Source organism: Schistocerca nitens, chromosome 4 (genome assembly GCF_023898315.1).
Source record: "Schistocerca nitens isolate TAMUIC-IGC-003100 chromosome 4, iqSchNite1.1, whole genome shotgun sequence".
Classification (NCBI taxonomy): Eukaryota; Metazoa; Arthropoda; class Insecta; order Orthoptera; family Acrididae; genus Schistocerca; species Schistocerca nitens.
The window spans coordinates 356,726,511-356,743,726 of record NC_064617.1 but is presented as its reverse complement, the minus strand read 5'-3'; the positions used below and the strand labels follow the sequence as shown (position 1 = coordinate 356,743,726).

At 44.0% G+C, this 17,216-nt stretch overlaps 1 protein-coding gene across 6 annotated transcripts in view; it reads left to right on the top strand.

Annotated features, from left to right (window-relative positions):
* The first annotated feature begins 1,118 nt into the window (after positions 1-1,118).
* Positions 1,119-17,216, top strand: part of LOC126253094 (DNA repair and recombination protein RAD54B-like) — a 357,224-nt gene continuing 341,126 nt past the window's right edge. For 5 of the 6 annotated variants that reach the window (XR_007545901.1, XR_007545900.1, XM_049954201.1 and 2 more), the window contains exon 1: positions 1,119-1,341. Coding sequence is in view for 4 of the 6 variants with exons in the window: in XM_049954201.1 (XP_049810158.1) it covers positions 1,242-1,341 (100 nt within the window). In the remaining 2 variants the exon portion in view is untranslated. Of the gene's footprint in view, positions 1,342-8,198; positions 8,308-17,216 lie in introns of those variants that run through there. The other variant, XM_049954200.1, reaches the window with a different exon arrangement.

Genomic DNA, 17,216 nt, shown 5'->3' with positions numbered 1-17,216 from the left:
TGATGGCGAAGGCGATGGGGAGAGCTGGGCATGGACAGTGGCCCGACGGGCCACCACCCTAGCCGGAGCTGCAGTGACAGGCTGGGGGAGTGGGGGGAAAGGATCAGATCGAGAGGAGCGGGAGGAATAAGCCGGAGAGGGGGCGACAAAGAGCGAGGGCGAAGGGAGAGTGAGAAGAGATGGGATGGAAGGAGGGGGGTGGGACTGGGCACACCACGTTATAGTGGTGGAGGCGGCGGAAGGGGAAGTGTAAACTATGGCGGTGGTGGTAGTGGTGGCGGACATGACGACAGGGAGAAACAATAATGCACAGTACGAAAAGGAAAGGACACAAACTGGGGACAGACGAAGACAAAGACGGAGGAAGACGAAGACGGCCGAAGACCAGGGTCGGACAGCGACGGCGTCTGCGACGGCGGGGGACAGGAATGCCGCAGCTGCTGCTGCTGCCGCGGACGGGGCCGGGGCGGCTGCTGCTGCTGCCGCTGCTGCTGTTGGCTGGACCGCTGCTGCTGCTGCTGCTGCTGCAGGAGGACTGGCTGGCTGGCTGGCTGCTGCCGGCGGGACCGCTGCTGCAGGCCGGGACCGGGACTGCTGCTGCTGCTGCTGCTGGACCGCTGCGGTTCTACTCGGCTGGGCTGGCTGGCTGGCTGGCTGGCACCTGGAACACCTAGCACTTCGATTAGCGCTGGAATGGCGCAATCGAAGGGCGGTAACCTTGCGGTGTACCGCCGGAGATGGCTACGTCGGTGTTGTTCATTCGTTGATGTAGCACACAGCGACTATACTTTCCTGTGTTTCCTTGCAATGTACCAACCTTACTTTGACACCCCGCTCCTCGGACGATACCACATAGACCACAGAAGAATTTCATGCATTTAACTGTCGTGAACTGAAATATTATTCGCGATAGAGTAGCCACTTGTCACAGAAAGTTCGTTGCTTTATCGACAGATGGCGAGTGTCGAGATTTGCGGCAACTTAATGCATGTACAGACGTTTGTGGAGATATTTGCGTAGGCAGATCCTTCCGTGATACCACTGTCTTGCCTGTGCTACCACAGACTGTAATGATCTGACGAGTATAACAACATCTTTGCTTCTGATTTAGTATGTTGTGATGTCACTTTGGTGCGCGGGTAAAACAAGTTCGAATAGAAGTAGGCAATGTGGTTATGTTAAACTATCGCGTGTTATCCTGAGGTACATTTGAAGGGCTGTTAATAGAGCAATAATAAAGAATGAGACGCTCTGCCGCACCGTCTGTAAAATACAGTGAGGGTGGAGCGGCAGGTAACGTGAACAAAGCAGGTTTTCCCCCAGCTTCTGTTAGAAACTTCGGTGAGTAGGAAAGGAGAATTGATTGAAAAGTCGCAAACGAACACATTTAACTATAGGGCCAAGTACCCATGTTTTTATATCTCCCATGTTATCTTCCACTAGGTGTTAATGTATTATATGTCTGTCTATTAACTGTTTACGTAGAGATTGACACTTAGCGAAGCGTTAATGTTGTATATTTAACTAAAAACTGTTATAACGTATGTTGTAAACGAATCACATCTACAATCCCACGCACATCTAAAATGTTCGTTCACATTCAGCGCACTTGCGTACAAGCAAATCATTGCACACTCTCCCTTCGCTTAATGAGTTTTCACTTGCAGAACTTAGCGGCTATTTCAATGCCATACGTGCTTCAGCAAGACGCCTTATGCGCATGTGTGAATGTTGACTGTCAAATACTTCGCAAAATGTTTGAATCAGTATCCTAGAACAGTTGCAAAAATTGTTTCAGTAGACCATTTTTTTTTTTTCAGTCGAGCTGTGCTATACTGAAATTTTGCTTTAGTTGTAACAGAGATAAGATTCCAGTTCATATCCTCTTATGTTTTATCACTCCCAGATATCTCAGTGACAATATTGCCCAACTGCAAATTTTAGAATCGTGTAATTATGAATTTATGGGCAGAGCTTGAAATATAAGTTTTCCGTGTAAGAAACGTACCCAGTACATTCTTCAGTAAGTTATCGGAAGTTCAGAAACACTCAGTTCACCTCATTACCTTCTTTTGGGACTGTGGAATGAAGAATATGATGTTCTGCTTGCCTGTGTGAATATTTAGCCTATTATTAAGGTCTTAGTAAATTTGAATGGCCTTACTAAATGCTCTTTTAATGTTGGGATTTCTTCTCATTCCATTCAAGCATGGAGCAGGAGAAAAATCATTGCTTAAATGTCTCTGCCCATGTGATAGTTAGCATGGTGTAGCCATTGTGGTCCTTTTGGGAGTGGTATTTAGGGGACTGTAGTATATTCCTAAATTCGTCACTTATCAATATTCAGCCTTCCTTTTGTATACTCTTAGTTTGTATTGTGTGCTCATTGGATTGTTATTTTTTGTTGCTTTCTCAGATGGTGGCAATGTTAACAGTGAATCCTATGATTGATGTCCATTAATGTTGAAACACATTAAGTATGCATTTGGGGGTTGGAGGGCATCTCACTCCAATGTATTCAGTTATTTAGTGGATACATTCCAGTCTTTGCCCATTATGCCCTTGGTGGCTCCCTCTAGTACTATGGAAGGTTGGTTGGTTGATTTGGGGGAGGGGACCAAAGAGCGAGGTAATTGGGTTAGGGAGGGATGGGGAAGAAAGATGTCCATACCATTTCAAAGGAACCATCCCGGCATTTGCCTGAAGCAGTTTAGTAAAATCACGGAAAACCTGAATCAGGATGGCCGGACGTGGGTTTGAACTGTCGTCCTCCTGCCTTTTCTAAAGTATTAGAAACTGTTATGTATAACCAAATGTGTAACTTTCTAGATAATAATTCTATTATTTTCAATGAGCAATTTGGTTTTAGGAAAAATAGATCGACCACTCATGCTATTGATTCGCTCATTAAAAAGGTTCTCCAGGTATTTGGAGATAAGGAGTTTGCTCTGGTCACCTTTTGTGATTTGAGTAAAGCATTTGATTGTGTGAACCACAAGTTACTTCTGCATAAATTAGAGTTTGCAGGTTTTCAAAACAGTGGCTTGGGTATTCTTGGGTCTTTTTTGGAGCTCCGTAAACAGATTGTTTGTATTAATGAAGATAGAGATCCAATGTAGCCGATGTCCTGTGTGGTGTGGCTCAGTGCTTGGCCCACTGCTTTTTCTGATTATGATTAATGATTTACCATCTAATGTAAGTCCCCATTCAATCTTATATGCTGACGATACAACCTTTATCAACAATGGCCCTGGCATTGAATTGTTAAAAAATATGACAGAAAATACCATCAGTGAAGCACCAAATGTTTCAGACCAAATGGTTTTTTATTAAATGAAAATAAAACACAGTTAATGTTTTTCAGCTTAAGAGATACCTTATTTCTGAATGTCTCAAACAATGTTAAATTTCTTGGTATATATTTAGATAGTAAACTTAATTGGAATTACCATATTAACTATAGATCTGCTAGGCTTTCTAGAGTAATCTGTTTGTTGAGAAGATTAAAAGGTTGTGTATCAGATCACTATATTAGATCAGCATATTTTGCCTTCTTTCAGAGCATTATTTCTTATGGTTTACTATTATGGGGAAACTGTAGCCATGTGCATGATATTCTTCTACTGCAAAAAAAAAAAAAAAAAGTTGTAAGAATTATCACTGATTCGGGTAGACTAGATTCCTGCAAGCCATTGTTTGTGAAACTTAAAGTTAAGAAACATTCCACATGGGAAAAATATATTAAAAACAAAGATTCCATGACTTACGAAACGGGAAAGTGCTGGTAGATAGACACAATAAAAAAAACACAAACACACACACACAAAATTTCAAGCTTTCGCAACCAATGGTTGCTTCGTCAGGAAAGAGGGAAGGAGAGGGAAAGACTAAAGGATGTGGGTTTTAAGGGAGAGGGTAAGGAGTTATTCCAATCCCGGGAGCGGAAAGACTTACTTTAGGGGGAAAAAAGGACAGGTATACACTCGCGCGCACACACACACACACACACACACACACACACACACACACACACACATATATATCCATCCGCACATACACAAGACACAAGCAGACATTACTTGTGTCTGTGTATGTGCGGATGGATATGTGTGTGTGTGCGAGTGTTCACCTGTCCGTTTTTCCACCTAAGGTAAGTCTTTCCTCTCCCGGGATTGGAATGACTGCTTACCCTCTCCCATAAAACCCACATCCTTTCGTCTTTCCCTCTCCTTCCCTGTTTCCTGATGAGGCAACAGTTTGTTGCGAAAGCTTGAATTTCGTGTGTATGTTTGTGTTTGTTTGTGTGTCTATCGATCTGCCAGCACTTTCGTTCGGTAAGTCACATCATCTGTGTTTATATATATATATAAGATGATGTGACTTACCAAACGAAAGTGCTGGCAAATCGATAGACACACAAAATTCTTGCCTCGTCAGGAAAGAGGGAAGAAGAGGGAAAGACGAAAGGATGTGGGTTTTAAGGGAGAGGGTAAGGAGTCATTTCAATCCCGGGAGCGGAAAGACTTACCTTAGGGGGGGAAAAAGGACTGGTATACACTTGCGCGCACACGCACACATATCCATCCACAGGTCTTTGAATATGTCTGCTGGTGTCTGTATATGTGTGGATGGATATGTGTGTGTGTGCGAGTGTATACCCGTCCTTTTTTCCCCCTAAGGTAAGTCTTTCCGCTCCCGGGGTTGGAATGACTCCTTACCCTCTCTCTTAAAACCCACATCCTTTCATCTTTCCCTCTCCTTCCCTCTTTCCTGACGAAGCAACCGGAGGTTGCGAAAGCTCGAAATTTTGTGTGCCTATCTACCAGCGCTTTCCCGTTTGGTAAGTCATGGAATCTCGACAGGCACACAAACATACACACAAAATTCAAGCTTTCGCAACAAACTGTTGCCTCATCAGGAAAGAGGGGAAGGAGAGGGAAAGACGAAAGGATGTGGGTTTTAAGGGAGAGGGTAAGGAGTCATTCCAATCCCAGGAGGGGAAAGATTTAACTTAGAGGGAAAAAAGGACAGGCACACACTCGCGCGCGCGCGCGCGCACACACACACACACACACACACACACACTGTTGTTCTACGTACCATGAACAATTTACCAAACCAGAAATTAAGAGAAAATATACATTAATAAAATATGGCGTTTCAGTCTTCGATCGCTATACTGAAACGCCATATTTTATTAATGAACGATCGCGGAATTTCCATTCAGACATTTATGTCTAGTTTTGATAAAATATACAGTCGTATAATACTAGAAACAGGAAACACATTGATGTACCTTTTCAATGTTTAACTAAGTCTTTAAAAAGCTGTCATGTAATAGGTTCCAAATGTTGGAATAAATTTTCTCTTTGTAAATTCGATTGTTCTATTGAAAAGATCAAGCCAAAACTGTATCAGTGGCTGGTCGAGCATCCTTTTTATTCCCTTGATGAATTTCTTGATTGCAGTCAAAAACAAATAATATAAACTTTGGCTGCTCCCGATATACTATATTAATTATTTCATTAGCAGTTCTCGTTACCTACTTGTTAGTAGCTAGTAATAACCATTAATCTGTTTTTCTCTGCACGGTTGCAAAGGGCAGTTATTATAATCTGATGTAATATTTCTTTGTATATATTATGTTTTCCTGTCTTGGTACTCTGTATTCTGACTTTTTCCTGTATTTTGTACTGGAACATTCTGATTGATTTGGTTGTACTACCTCACTTTATATATTGTATCTCCTGTCTATTGACTATTTATAAAACTATTGTAATATTGTACTTATAACTTATACTTATAACTTATAACTTATTGTACTTATAACTCCTGCATATAATTTTGTTTATATTTTGTGATTTGACATTGTCTATTGCTTCTGTAAGCTTAACGACAATAAAATATTATTATTATTATTAATGTAAGTCCAGTGTAGCACCCTGGAAGTTTTGCCCTCTTGTCTTAAAATGTCCTATTATCTAGTCCCTTCTTCTAGGCATTGTTTTCCACATATACATTTTTTGCTGATTTTGTGGAGAAGATCCTCATTTGTTGTCATCTAAGTCCTCTTAATTTTCAGCATCTGTCTGTAACACATCTCCAATTCTTCAATACTCTTTTTTCCAATTTCCCAATGGTCCACAATTCATTTCCATACTGTGTTGTGCAACCCACACACATTCTCAGAAATTAGTTTCTCATATTAAGGCCTATGTTTGATAGTAGTAGGTTTCTTGTGTCGTCCTTGCTTCATCCATCATGTGTTACTTTGCTTCAAAGATGGCAGAATTCCTTCATTTTGTCTACTATTCTACTATGTGGTCCCCAGTTTTGATGTTAGGTTTAGTACTAGTCTCATTTTTGCTTTTTCTCAGTAGGCCTACTTAAATCTTTCTTCAGTTTACTCTTAGTCCATATTCTGTGCTCATTCAAGCCTGAATGTTAATCCCACTGCTGAACCTTTCTTTTATTTCCTTCATTGCTTTTTCAGTGTGCGGGCTGATCAGTAGAGAAAAGACTGCATCCCTGCTGTATGCCCCATTTCAATCTGAGCACTTTGTTCATGGTTGTTGATACTTATTGCTCTGTCGCATGTATTACCTGTCTTTCCCAATAGCTTGTATGTACTTTTCTGAGAATTTTAACTTTTTGCACCATTTTACATTGTCACACACTTTTTCTGTGTTGACAAATCCTATGACGGTGCTTTCGTTTTTCTAAAGTTTTGCTTACGCTATAAAATACATCAGAACTGCCTTTCTGGTGCCTAATGTAGATTTCCCAATTTACTAAAGGTGTTTTGGCTTTTCTGTGTGATGAATCTGGTCTTTTGGTGGCCATTTCCTTTTTGATTTCTTCATATTTTTCCTGTAGCTATTTCACTTTGACTTCCCATTGTATTAGGCCTACCTTACTTTTTTAATAATTAGAAGTAGTTCTTCTGTTACGTAAGTCTTTTGTGCAGTTACCCTCTTTGTACTTACACTAGTTTGTTCCATGTCTGTGACTGCTCTTTTTAGGCTTGTCTGTTCATAGGCTTGTCTGTTCATCTACAACTGAACTACCTACTATAGTAATGGTTATCACAGTATCTACAGCCTCAGAAATCTCAAAAGACATCTCATCATTCCTCACTACTTCAGTATCTGATTTCTTTACAAATAGATGCTTCCTGGTAATTTTCTGGAACTCAATCTACTTTTCGTTGTTAGTAAATTGAGATCTGAGGCTATATTTGCTCCTGAATATGCCTTACAATCAAATATCTGATTCTAGAATCTTTGTATGACCATGATGTAACCAGCTTATATCTTCCCACTAACGTGGGCCTTTTCCAAGTATACCTGCACCTGTTGTGATTCTTTAACAGTATATTTGCTTTTTCTAGCTGAAATTCAATACAGACCTCAGAACCTTTCTCCTTTCTAGCACAAAGTCCATGTGCTCCCGTAAGTCTGTTTTCTACTCTATTACTGTTCTAGTTTCCCATGATTATTAGATTTTTATCTCCCTTCCCTCACTGAGTTACTCATACAGCACCTTCATAAGTTCTCTTACCTCTTCATTTCCTGCTTGTTATTTTGGCTTGTGTACCTGAACTATTGTTGTTGCCATTGGTTTGCTGACAATTTTGATGGTAATACTCACATAACTCAACTGCTTTCAGTGATTCACTCTTTGCCCTACCTTTTTATTCATAAGAAATTTTACTGTTATACCATTTTCTGCAGTTCAAGGCATTACCCTATATTCATCTGACTATAAATCTAATTTTTCCATTTCTTGTCACTGTCTAATGACGTACCTAAATTACGTTTTGAATTTCCTTTCTCATATTTTCTACCACATTCAGACTTCAAATATTTCTCGCATCTGCTTTTAGAATGTCATTGTTTTGCTGGTTTTTCAATTTAATTTTTCTCATATGGTCATGCCCTGTTGGCAGTTCCCTCCTAGAAATTCAAATGATGAACTAATGTGGATTTGTTTGCTAATGGAGAGGTCATCATTACACATCTGTTACAGGCCACATGACCTGTAGATTCACATTGTGTATTTAGTGCAGTGGTTTTCATTATTTTGTGCATTGTCATGCTGTTGGTCATTGCTGATTGTTCCATGTTTAGGAACATTTTCCCATCCCAAAGGCTGCCTGGGACCTCGTACATTTTGATTAGTAGTAAAAACAGACAATTTAAAATCCAGGATGGAATAATGAAAATATATGAAAAGGATACATTGCTACTCACCATATGGTGGAGATGTTGACTCACAGACAAGCACAACAGAAAGACTGCTCACAAGGTAAGCTTTTGGCCAAAAGCTCTTCTTCTGCATGAAACAACATACTCCCACACATTCATGCACATGTAACTAACATCACATGATTACTGTCTCTGGCAGCTGAGGCCAATGACATTGATCATGACTTGGGTACCCTGCTGGGCTATTCGTTGTGCCGACGCCTCAATATACCTCCCAGGTCATGTTCACACCTTTTTTGTCAGGTTGTATTGATGAAGTCGTAGGTGATCTGTCCAATAAAATAATCCGTGCTGCCAGCATTGCCATTCTCCACTCAATGGGCCCCATTCACCATTGGCCACTTCTACAGTGGACCACAGCCACTGCCACCGCAATCCGTAATTGTCGTTGTGCCTTGCAACATCTTAAGCGGCCCCTGTCCTTCACTGGTCTTATGACATTTAAACATCTTCGCCCCAAAGCCATGACTTTCTTTACCCCAAAGCTTGTTTCTTAATGAAACGGAGCAAGATGGTGTGTTGGAAATGCTTTGTCTCCTCTTCAGGTTCTTCTGACCCTTTGTCATAGGTGCCAATGGCAGTCTTCCATTATGGGCCTTGCCTTTCCAGGTGGCATTTGTAAAGATCCGCCAGTTCTCACGGAACACCTTATGACACATTTTGTGACGTTATCGGCATCAACCTCCTATCCAGCTGCCTTCCTCCTCCGGAAAGTTCCCGCTTATGTTTTACCCCTTGTCAGGCGGAATCCTACAATGAACCTTTTACTGAATGGGAGCTTCTTCTGGCTCTCCCTTCTTTGCATGATTCAGCTCCTGCCCTGATTCCGCCCATAACCCATTGCTTCAACACCTCAATCCTCAACAGTGTTAATATCTCCTCCTCGTGTTTAACAATATTTGGCTCCAAGGCATTTTCCCCTCTCAGTGGAGAGAGAGTATTTTGGTTCCTGTCCTTTAGCCTGGCAAGCATCTGTTGTCCCTTGATAGTTACCGGCCAGTCATTCAAACCAGTGTCCCTTGCAAGTTACTAGAACAGATGGTGGCTCAATTGGATCCTTGAATCTCAGGATCTTTTGTCTCCTTACCAGTGCTGCCTTCGGGAGGGACGGCCTCCGATCGATCATCTGCTTTGATTGGAATCTGCAGTTCGGCAGGCCTTTCCTCAGTGCTGCCAACTAGTCATGTTTCCTTTAATCTTCATAAGCTCTTCAACACAACTTGATGCCATGACATCACTCTTACACTCCATGAGTGGGGGCTTCGGGTCGCCCTCCCGATTTTTATTCATCAGTTTCTGTCCCATTGATCATTCAGAGTTTGGATAGGCACTGTTCTTAGCTCTCTGTGGACCCAGGAGTCTGGCATTCTGCAGGGCTCCATATTAACTGTTCTCCTTTTTCTCATCGCTATTAATGGACTTGTGGCCTCTGCCGGACCATTGGTCAACCCTGTTCTGGGGTTGATCTTGGGGTGCAGATCATTCAATGCTTCTCTGCTTTTACTGGGCATTTGTTCTGTCCCGCCCGGACTATGGTTGTCAAGTTTATGGATCAGCTGCCCCTTACGCACTCCTGGACCCAGTTCACCATTGTGGTATTTGTTTAGCCACTGGTGCCTTTTGCACTAGCCCTGTTGATAGTCTTCTGATTGATGCTGGGACCCCTTCCCCTTTAGATTTGGCCGTCACACTTCCTATTTTTGTATGCCATCACTATCTGCTTTTCCCCTGCTCACTGCTACTACTCTATTCTTTTCACGGCTTTGAGCCATTGTCTGCCCACTGTCAGCCCTCGGGTGGGTTTGGTTGGGCTTGGCCTTGCTTTGTCCATGATTCCTATTTCTCCTCCTCGTCGTCTTCCCCACGTTAAGACCCCCCCCCCCCCCCCCCCTCCCCAGAAAGCTTCCGTCACTCCAATGGTGTTCCACTGTTTGTTCCGCATACTCTTCCTGGAGTTTCAGGATGCCATTGCTTACACCGATAGCTCTAAATCTGCCGATCATGTGGGATATACCTTCATGTCGTCTGTTGGCACAGAACACCATCTCTTAGCTGCCATGTTTGAGGTGCTTACTGCAGGATTGATGGCCGTCTATCTGGCCCTCTGTTTCATTAAATGGTGCTCACTTGCCTAAGTTTTGTTACGTACGGATCCAATGAGAGGTCTTCAGGCTGCTATTAGGAGTTTTTCCCACCATCCTGTGATCTCTGCCGTCCATGACCTACTCGCTGATCTTGGCGATGCTGCTTGTTTGGTTGATTTCCTTTGGTTTCCTGGCCACGTAGGTATCCCGGATAATGAACTTGCTGACCATCTGGTTGGGGGATCGGCCACCTACATTCTGTTCTCAGTGACCCCTCTGGGGATGGATTTGCAGCTTGACATAAAATCTCTTTTTGCTCACTTGTTGGCCAACTTGAGAGGCTACTCCCTGTCTAATAAACTTTGTACCATCCAGGAGACTCCCACCATGTGGCTTTCCTCTCTTTGCCTCTTCCAGTGTGAATCTACTGTCCTCTGCCGTCTTCGTATCGGCCATAGTAGGTTGACCCATGGTTTTTTACTCCGCAATGAGCCGCAGCCCCTCTCCCGTGCCCCTCTGCACCTTTGTAATTGCAGAGCTTCTCTCATGATCCATATTTTGCTGGACCGCCCCCACCTTTTGGCCTTTCGCACTATATATGCCCTCCCACCTTCATTGCCTCAGGTGTTATACCAGATGACCCTTGCATGGTTACGCCTGTCCTCAGTTTTCTTCTTGAAATTTGTCTGTCTTCTCAGGTTTTGGTCTTTGAATTTTCCTATGGATTTTGAGACCCTCAGTTAGTGTAGGCATTGGCTGTTTAGGCCATTGTCATGCCTCTACACCAGCCAGTCTCTCCCCGCCTTTTTCCCTTCATTTTGTCTGATCTATTGTGCAGTTTTGTTCCTGCTTTGTGTATGTCTTCTTCCCCTGGTGTTGTCCCCATTGTATTGTAATCTGGTACAGTGTGGATGTTGGGACAGGTCATGGCAGTGCTACTACCCCACCATGTATAGTGTTTTTGGGCCATCCCTGCTCTCCCTGTTTCCACCCACTCCATCCTGTATTTTCCTCTTTCTGCTGGCCTGCTATTCCCTTTCCCTCTTTGTTTGTCTGTTATCCCTTCCCTCAACTGGACTGTTCTGCTTATGTTGTACCTTCCTTGGTTTCTGCCATCTTAGATCATGGGAGTGATGTCCTCACTGTTTGGTTCTCCCCCTGCACTCCCACTCAAGCAACCAACCAATCTTTCTAACAATGAGAAAACATATCAATACTCGCCCTCCATGGAAGATATGAAATCAACTTTGTTTGAGGTGCAATAAACAGCCCCTGAGCCAGACTAGTACCTCTTGACACTTAAGTGTCATTATCACTAGTGCCATGGGGTGGACAACGGTTGCTTCAGTGGTTTTGGTAGTCTGAAATCTCCTAGGGTCATGTCTGATACTGCTGGATGATTCATACAAGAATACAAGAACAGGTGATGGTATTTAATCATTGCGGTTTTTACATTGATCAGTGGAACACTAATACTTGGAAGTATAATACGACTTACAATGATGTCTGTCAGTTCCTAGGGGAATATTAGTCCTAGTTCTATGTTGACAATGCCTTATGAAACCATTTTATTCATGGGACTGTCATTCCCCCAAGGCAGTATTTTAGATGTGGCTTAATCTGCAAGAATCATCAACAGCATTCTATCCGCAGTTCGCTCTGTTCAGATTAAAACTATTTGCTGGAATGGGGCTCAGTTCTGCAACTTTGCCTTTCTCAGAAAGTGCTCTTGTTAATTAAGATTCCATGCATGACTCATCACTGCCCTCACAGTTTCACTTCCACCAGTGCCTCCCTTCTGCTTTCTAAACATCACAGAAGTTCTCCTACATATCTTGTGGGACTAGCACTCATAGGTGGAAAGATTTTGCAGAAAAATACCCTAGTCACAGTTAGTAGGGTTGTTTCCATAATAGACATTTCACTCTGCACTGGAGTGTGCACTGTTTTGAAACTTCCTGGCACATTAAAACTGTGCTCTGGACTGGGAGTCAAACCCGCTATCTTGGCTATTGTGCTTGTACTGTCTCAGCTATCCGAAGCTAACTGAGGACTTGCCCTCACAGCTTCACTCCTGCCAGTACATCTCTTGTTAAATGTTCACTGTTCATGGATTATTTGGCAATCTTCCATTATTCATCCAGCCCTATGACGTTGACTGGGAATTCATAAGTGACTGAGAAAAGACTGGAAGAATGGACATAAATTAAGATTTAGGTTCTTGTCAGACGAAAAAAAAGTTTGAGTTAATTTCATGTCAGATTTTTAATCAGTAAAAGTTCAAAACATGGAGAAGCTGTTTTAAATTTCAGTTAATCTATATGATTTCTGGCTCCAATCTTTTACAACAGATTAAACTGTATACCACGCCTGAAGAACTGAATGCCTGAAATTCCTGAATATCTGAAGTGTCTCCACTAATGAGAATGAGGACACACACTTTGCTTTGTGAAGTCCTATAAAAGCTTCATAAGATTCAAATTTGGCTCTTACAGCTCTGTTTAGGCATCAGCAAGGGCCTGATACCTCTAGATGCTGCAGTCATATCTGCGTATGTGTGCAGAGGCAATTGAACTCTCTGAACATGGCAGTTTCTCTTCATAACAGGGCAAAATTATTAATTATTGACTCAGTCACAGGCATTTTGTAGGGTCTAGTATCCAGACATTAAGAGGACATTCAGAAGGTTATCAGACTTGATGGAGCCATCCGATGGTCTTTGCTAAAGAATGCTAAATAGAGCTGGATGTATCAGGTCTCAAGGTAATAACCTAGGCATGGAATAAACTATCTCCCAGGCTAGTTCACAAGCCCAGTGTAATTTGAAGCATACCTGAATTAAACTGTCTTGTACACAACAGAATATTGTTAAAAGTGAGTTTTATTCCATTGCAAGTCTATTTCATGATTATTCTGATGGTTACAAGCAGAGATTTTCTCTGAATTACTAACAAGGGAACCTCCCCATCGCATCCCCCTCAGATTCAGTTATAAGTTGGCACAGTGGATAGGCCTTGAAAAACTGAACACAGATCAATCGAGAAAACAGGAAGAAGTTGTGTGGAGCTATGAAAAAATAAGCAAAATATACAAACGGAGCAGTCCATGGGTAACATAGGCAACATCAAGGAGAATGTGAGCACAGGAGTGCCGTGGTCCCGTGGTTAGCGTGAGCAGCTGTGGAACGAGAGATCCTTGGTTCAAGTCTTCCCTTAAGTGAAAATTTTTTATTTTCAGACAATTATCAGAGTTCAGGCACTCACACATAATCAACTTCGCTCTCCAAAATTCCAGGACATATTCAAATTTGCTTGGACATATGCAGGAAAAATTTGAAAACGTTAAAAACATATGTTTTGGCAGAGCACAAAGAAAACTGTGCGACTGTGAAACTGAAACTGTTGCATTCATTTGTTGCAGTTTATGTGACACACTTCCAAAAAAGTGATGAAAACATAAGTGTCATTATCACATCCACAAGAAAACCTAAATCGGGCAGGGTAGAAGAATCGTTTTACCCATTCGCCAAGTGTGCAAGTTAGGTGGGTTGACAACATATTCCTGTCATGTGACGCACATGCCGTCACCAGTGTCGTGTAGAATATATCAGACGTGTTTTCCTGTGGAGGAATCGGTTGACCTATGACCTTGCGATCAAATGTTTTCGGTTCCCATTGGAGATGCACGTCCTTTCGTCTACTAATCGCACGGTTTTGCGGTGCGGTCGCAACACACAGACACGGAACTTATTACAGTGAACAGAGACGTCAATGAACGAATGGACAAATCATAACTTTGCGAAAATAAAGTAAGTAAAATTTTCGCTCGAGGGAAGACTAGAACCAAGGACCTCTCGCTCCGCAGCTGTTCACGCTAACCACAGGACCACGGCGTGCCTGTGCTGATATTGTCCTTGATGTTGCCTATGTTGCCCATGGACTACTCAGTTAGTATATTTTGCTTATTTTTTCATAGTTCCACACAACTTCTTCCTGTTTTCTCGATTGATCTGCGTTCAGTTTTTCAAGGCCTATCCACTGTGCCAAATTATAACTAAATCTGAGGGGGGTGCGATGGGGAGGTTCCCTTGTAAGAAGCTAGGACATGAAAGTTCATTCGGCCCCAAAGAGACTGGAAGGGACGACAAACATCCACAACAGAACATTTTTTCTGCTTCAAATCTCTCACTGCTGCTCTACAAGCAGTATGACAGATGTACCTATGGGAATATCTAAGATGTGCAACAGATAAAAGACCAAGCAAAGCTAGGGCATATATTTGGATCTTTGGATAAAGGGTAAAGCTGTAGGTGACTAAACAGTCATGGATGTGTTTGCTGTGAAGAAGTGTGCTGTTCCCCAGCAGGCTGTGTCTCATAGGATCATAGAAGGATCGTATATCAGTGGGAAATGAGAAGCTAGAATAACAATTCCAATTTCAGTTTGTATTTGAAATTAATTTTGTTATTTATTGTATTTTTCATCTGGCTTGCTCAGTAAGGTTAAGTTCCAGATTCAAGACCAGGTGTGTCACACACATATAATTGGTAGGGAGTCCCAGAACAGCAGACACTTTGCTGAATAGTGAAAGATTCATTCTGGATACACTTTTATCGACATCCTCAGTCGTCATATCCTTACCCCCATCCTACCCTCTTTTGCCACTTTGCTTCCCCGTTTTTTCGCTCTCCTGTCTTGACCTTGAGCTTCCCGTACATGCTGTTACCAGTTCCCTGCTTCCCACAACCTATCACTCTCTCACCCTGTCCCTCCCTCTGCCCCCTCCCTACCTCCCTCCCTCCCTCCCTCCCTCCGCCCCTCCCTCCCTCCGCCCCTCCCTCCCTCCGCCCCTCCCTCCCTCCGCCCCTCCCTCCCTCCGCCCCTCCCTCCCTCCGCCCCTCCCTCCCTCCGCCCCTCCCCCTGCCCCCTCCCTCCCTCCCTCCCTCCCTCCCTCCCATCCATCCATCCATTGCAGGCTTAAGAGGAAGTACGCCTTAGTGGTGTGTGAGTTATCTATAGTGCCCCTGGATTTGATCTCCTGAACCTCGTCATAGCTTTGCATCTCCACCTGCAATTATGATATTTCGGCGAGGATATGCCATCTGCTTCCGTTGTCTCCTGTCCTCTATTGCCCCCATGACAGTATTGGATTTCTCTGCACCCAATAACCATCATGGCAGCCAGTCCTTTGCGGTGGGGCCATCATGTACCCATTTGGTTATAGCCCCCTGACAACACATGGATCACACTGCTGATGCCCGAGCTGTAAACTTGCCACATATGCCGAGGAGTAGATGCCTGTCTTCCTGGGGTATCAGGACTCCCGGGAATGGCCATCATGCCAGGTTGCCTTTGCTGTGGCTGGGTGGTACACGTGGGGAGAGCCCCTGATCGGAGTGGGTGGCATCAGGGTGGATGACCCGCAGTGAAGCGGACTAAGTCATCTCTTGCTAGTGACCGTACGGTGCCAGCAGTCTATAAGAAGGGCAAGATAGAGTACAATGCTGACAGATATGACCCTAAATCGTTTCCCTCCCTCGCTACACCATGGGAGGAAGCTAGGGCTACAGAAAGAAGACCCCCCTGCGGGTTCGGGGGTTAGAATAGGCCCACGGTATTCCTGCCTGTCGTAAGAGGCGACTAAAAGGAGTCTCAAACGTTTCGGCCTTAATGTGATGGTCCCCATTAGGGTTTGACCTCCATTTTTCCAAATTCCACAGAAGTACGAGGCTTTTGGGGAAGGACACCTTACGTGGTGCACCATCAGTCCTCTGTGCCCTAAGGCCTTGGCACTCTTGATCGTCTTGGCGTCGTAACTGCACCCTCCATCCCTCATTTTGGGCATACACACCTGATGGATTGTGTAAGTAACGCCCTTAGTGCGTCACCATCTGCACCCACGATCACTATGGACTACCCATGGCACCCAAAATCCAGCACAGTAGCCAGTCCGTTGTGGTGGGGTTGTCATGTACCCACTAGGTTGTAGCCCCCTGACAACACAGGGATCGGACTGCCGATGCCTGAGCTGACACCTCCCCACGTAAGCCAAGGAGTAGATGCCCGTCTCTCTGGGGCATCGGGACTCCCGGCAACGGCCATTCTGCCGAGTGGCCTTTGCTGTGGCTGGGTGGCGCCCGTGGGGAGAGCCCCTGGTCGGAGTGGGTGGCATCGGGGCGGATGCCCCGCAATGAAGCAGGTGAAATCTCAATCTGGTGGTCGCCCGACCGCCAATGTCTCTAAGCGTGGTAAGGTGGAATTTAACGCTCTGACATATAACCCGAAATCGTTCCCTTCCCTAGCCACACCATGGGAGGAACGTAGGGCTGCAGACAGACAGGAGCCGTATTTGCCACGATACCTTGTATGCAGCAGAAGTGATGGGGATTCGTTTTTGGGGACTAAGCCTCTTTTCTTTGTGCACAATCTCGAAGATAAGTTTGGGGAAGTGGCGTCTCTTTCCAAACTGAGGTGCGGGGCCATTCTGATACAAGCAGCTTCATCTGCACAGTCCCAGGCATTACTCGCCTGTGAGAAGCTCGGTGACATCCCCGTTACTGTCACTCCCCATAAGTCCTTAAATTTGGTCCAGGGGATTATTTTTCATAAAGATCTTCTGCTACAGTCTGATGACGAGCTACGTGAGAACCTGGCACGACGAGGTGTATACTTTGTCCGTCGTGTCTTTAGGGGGCCGAAGGATAATAGGGTCGCTACCGGTGCTTTCATCCTGGCCTTTGAGGGCGACAGCTTGCCTGAGAAAGTCAAGGTCATGATCTACCGGTGCGATTTCAAGCCCTATGTCCTGCCCCCTATGCAATGCTTCCAGTGCTGGAAATTCGGACACATGTCCTCCAGGTGCACTG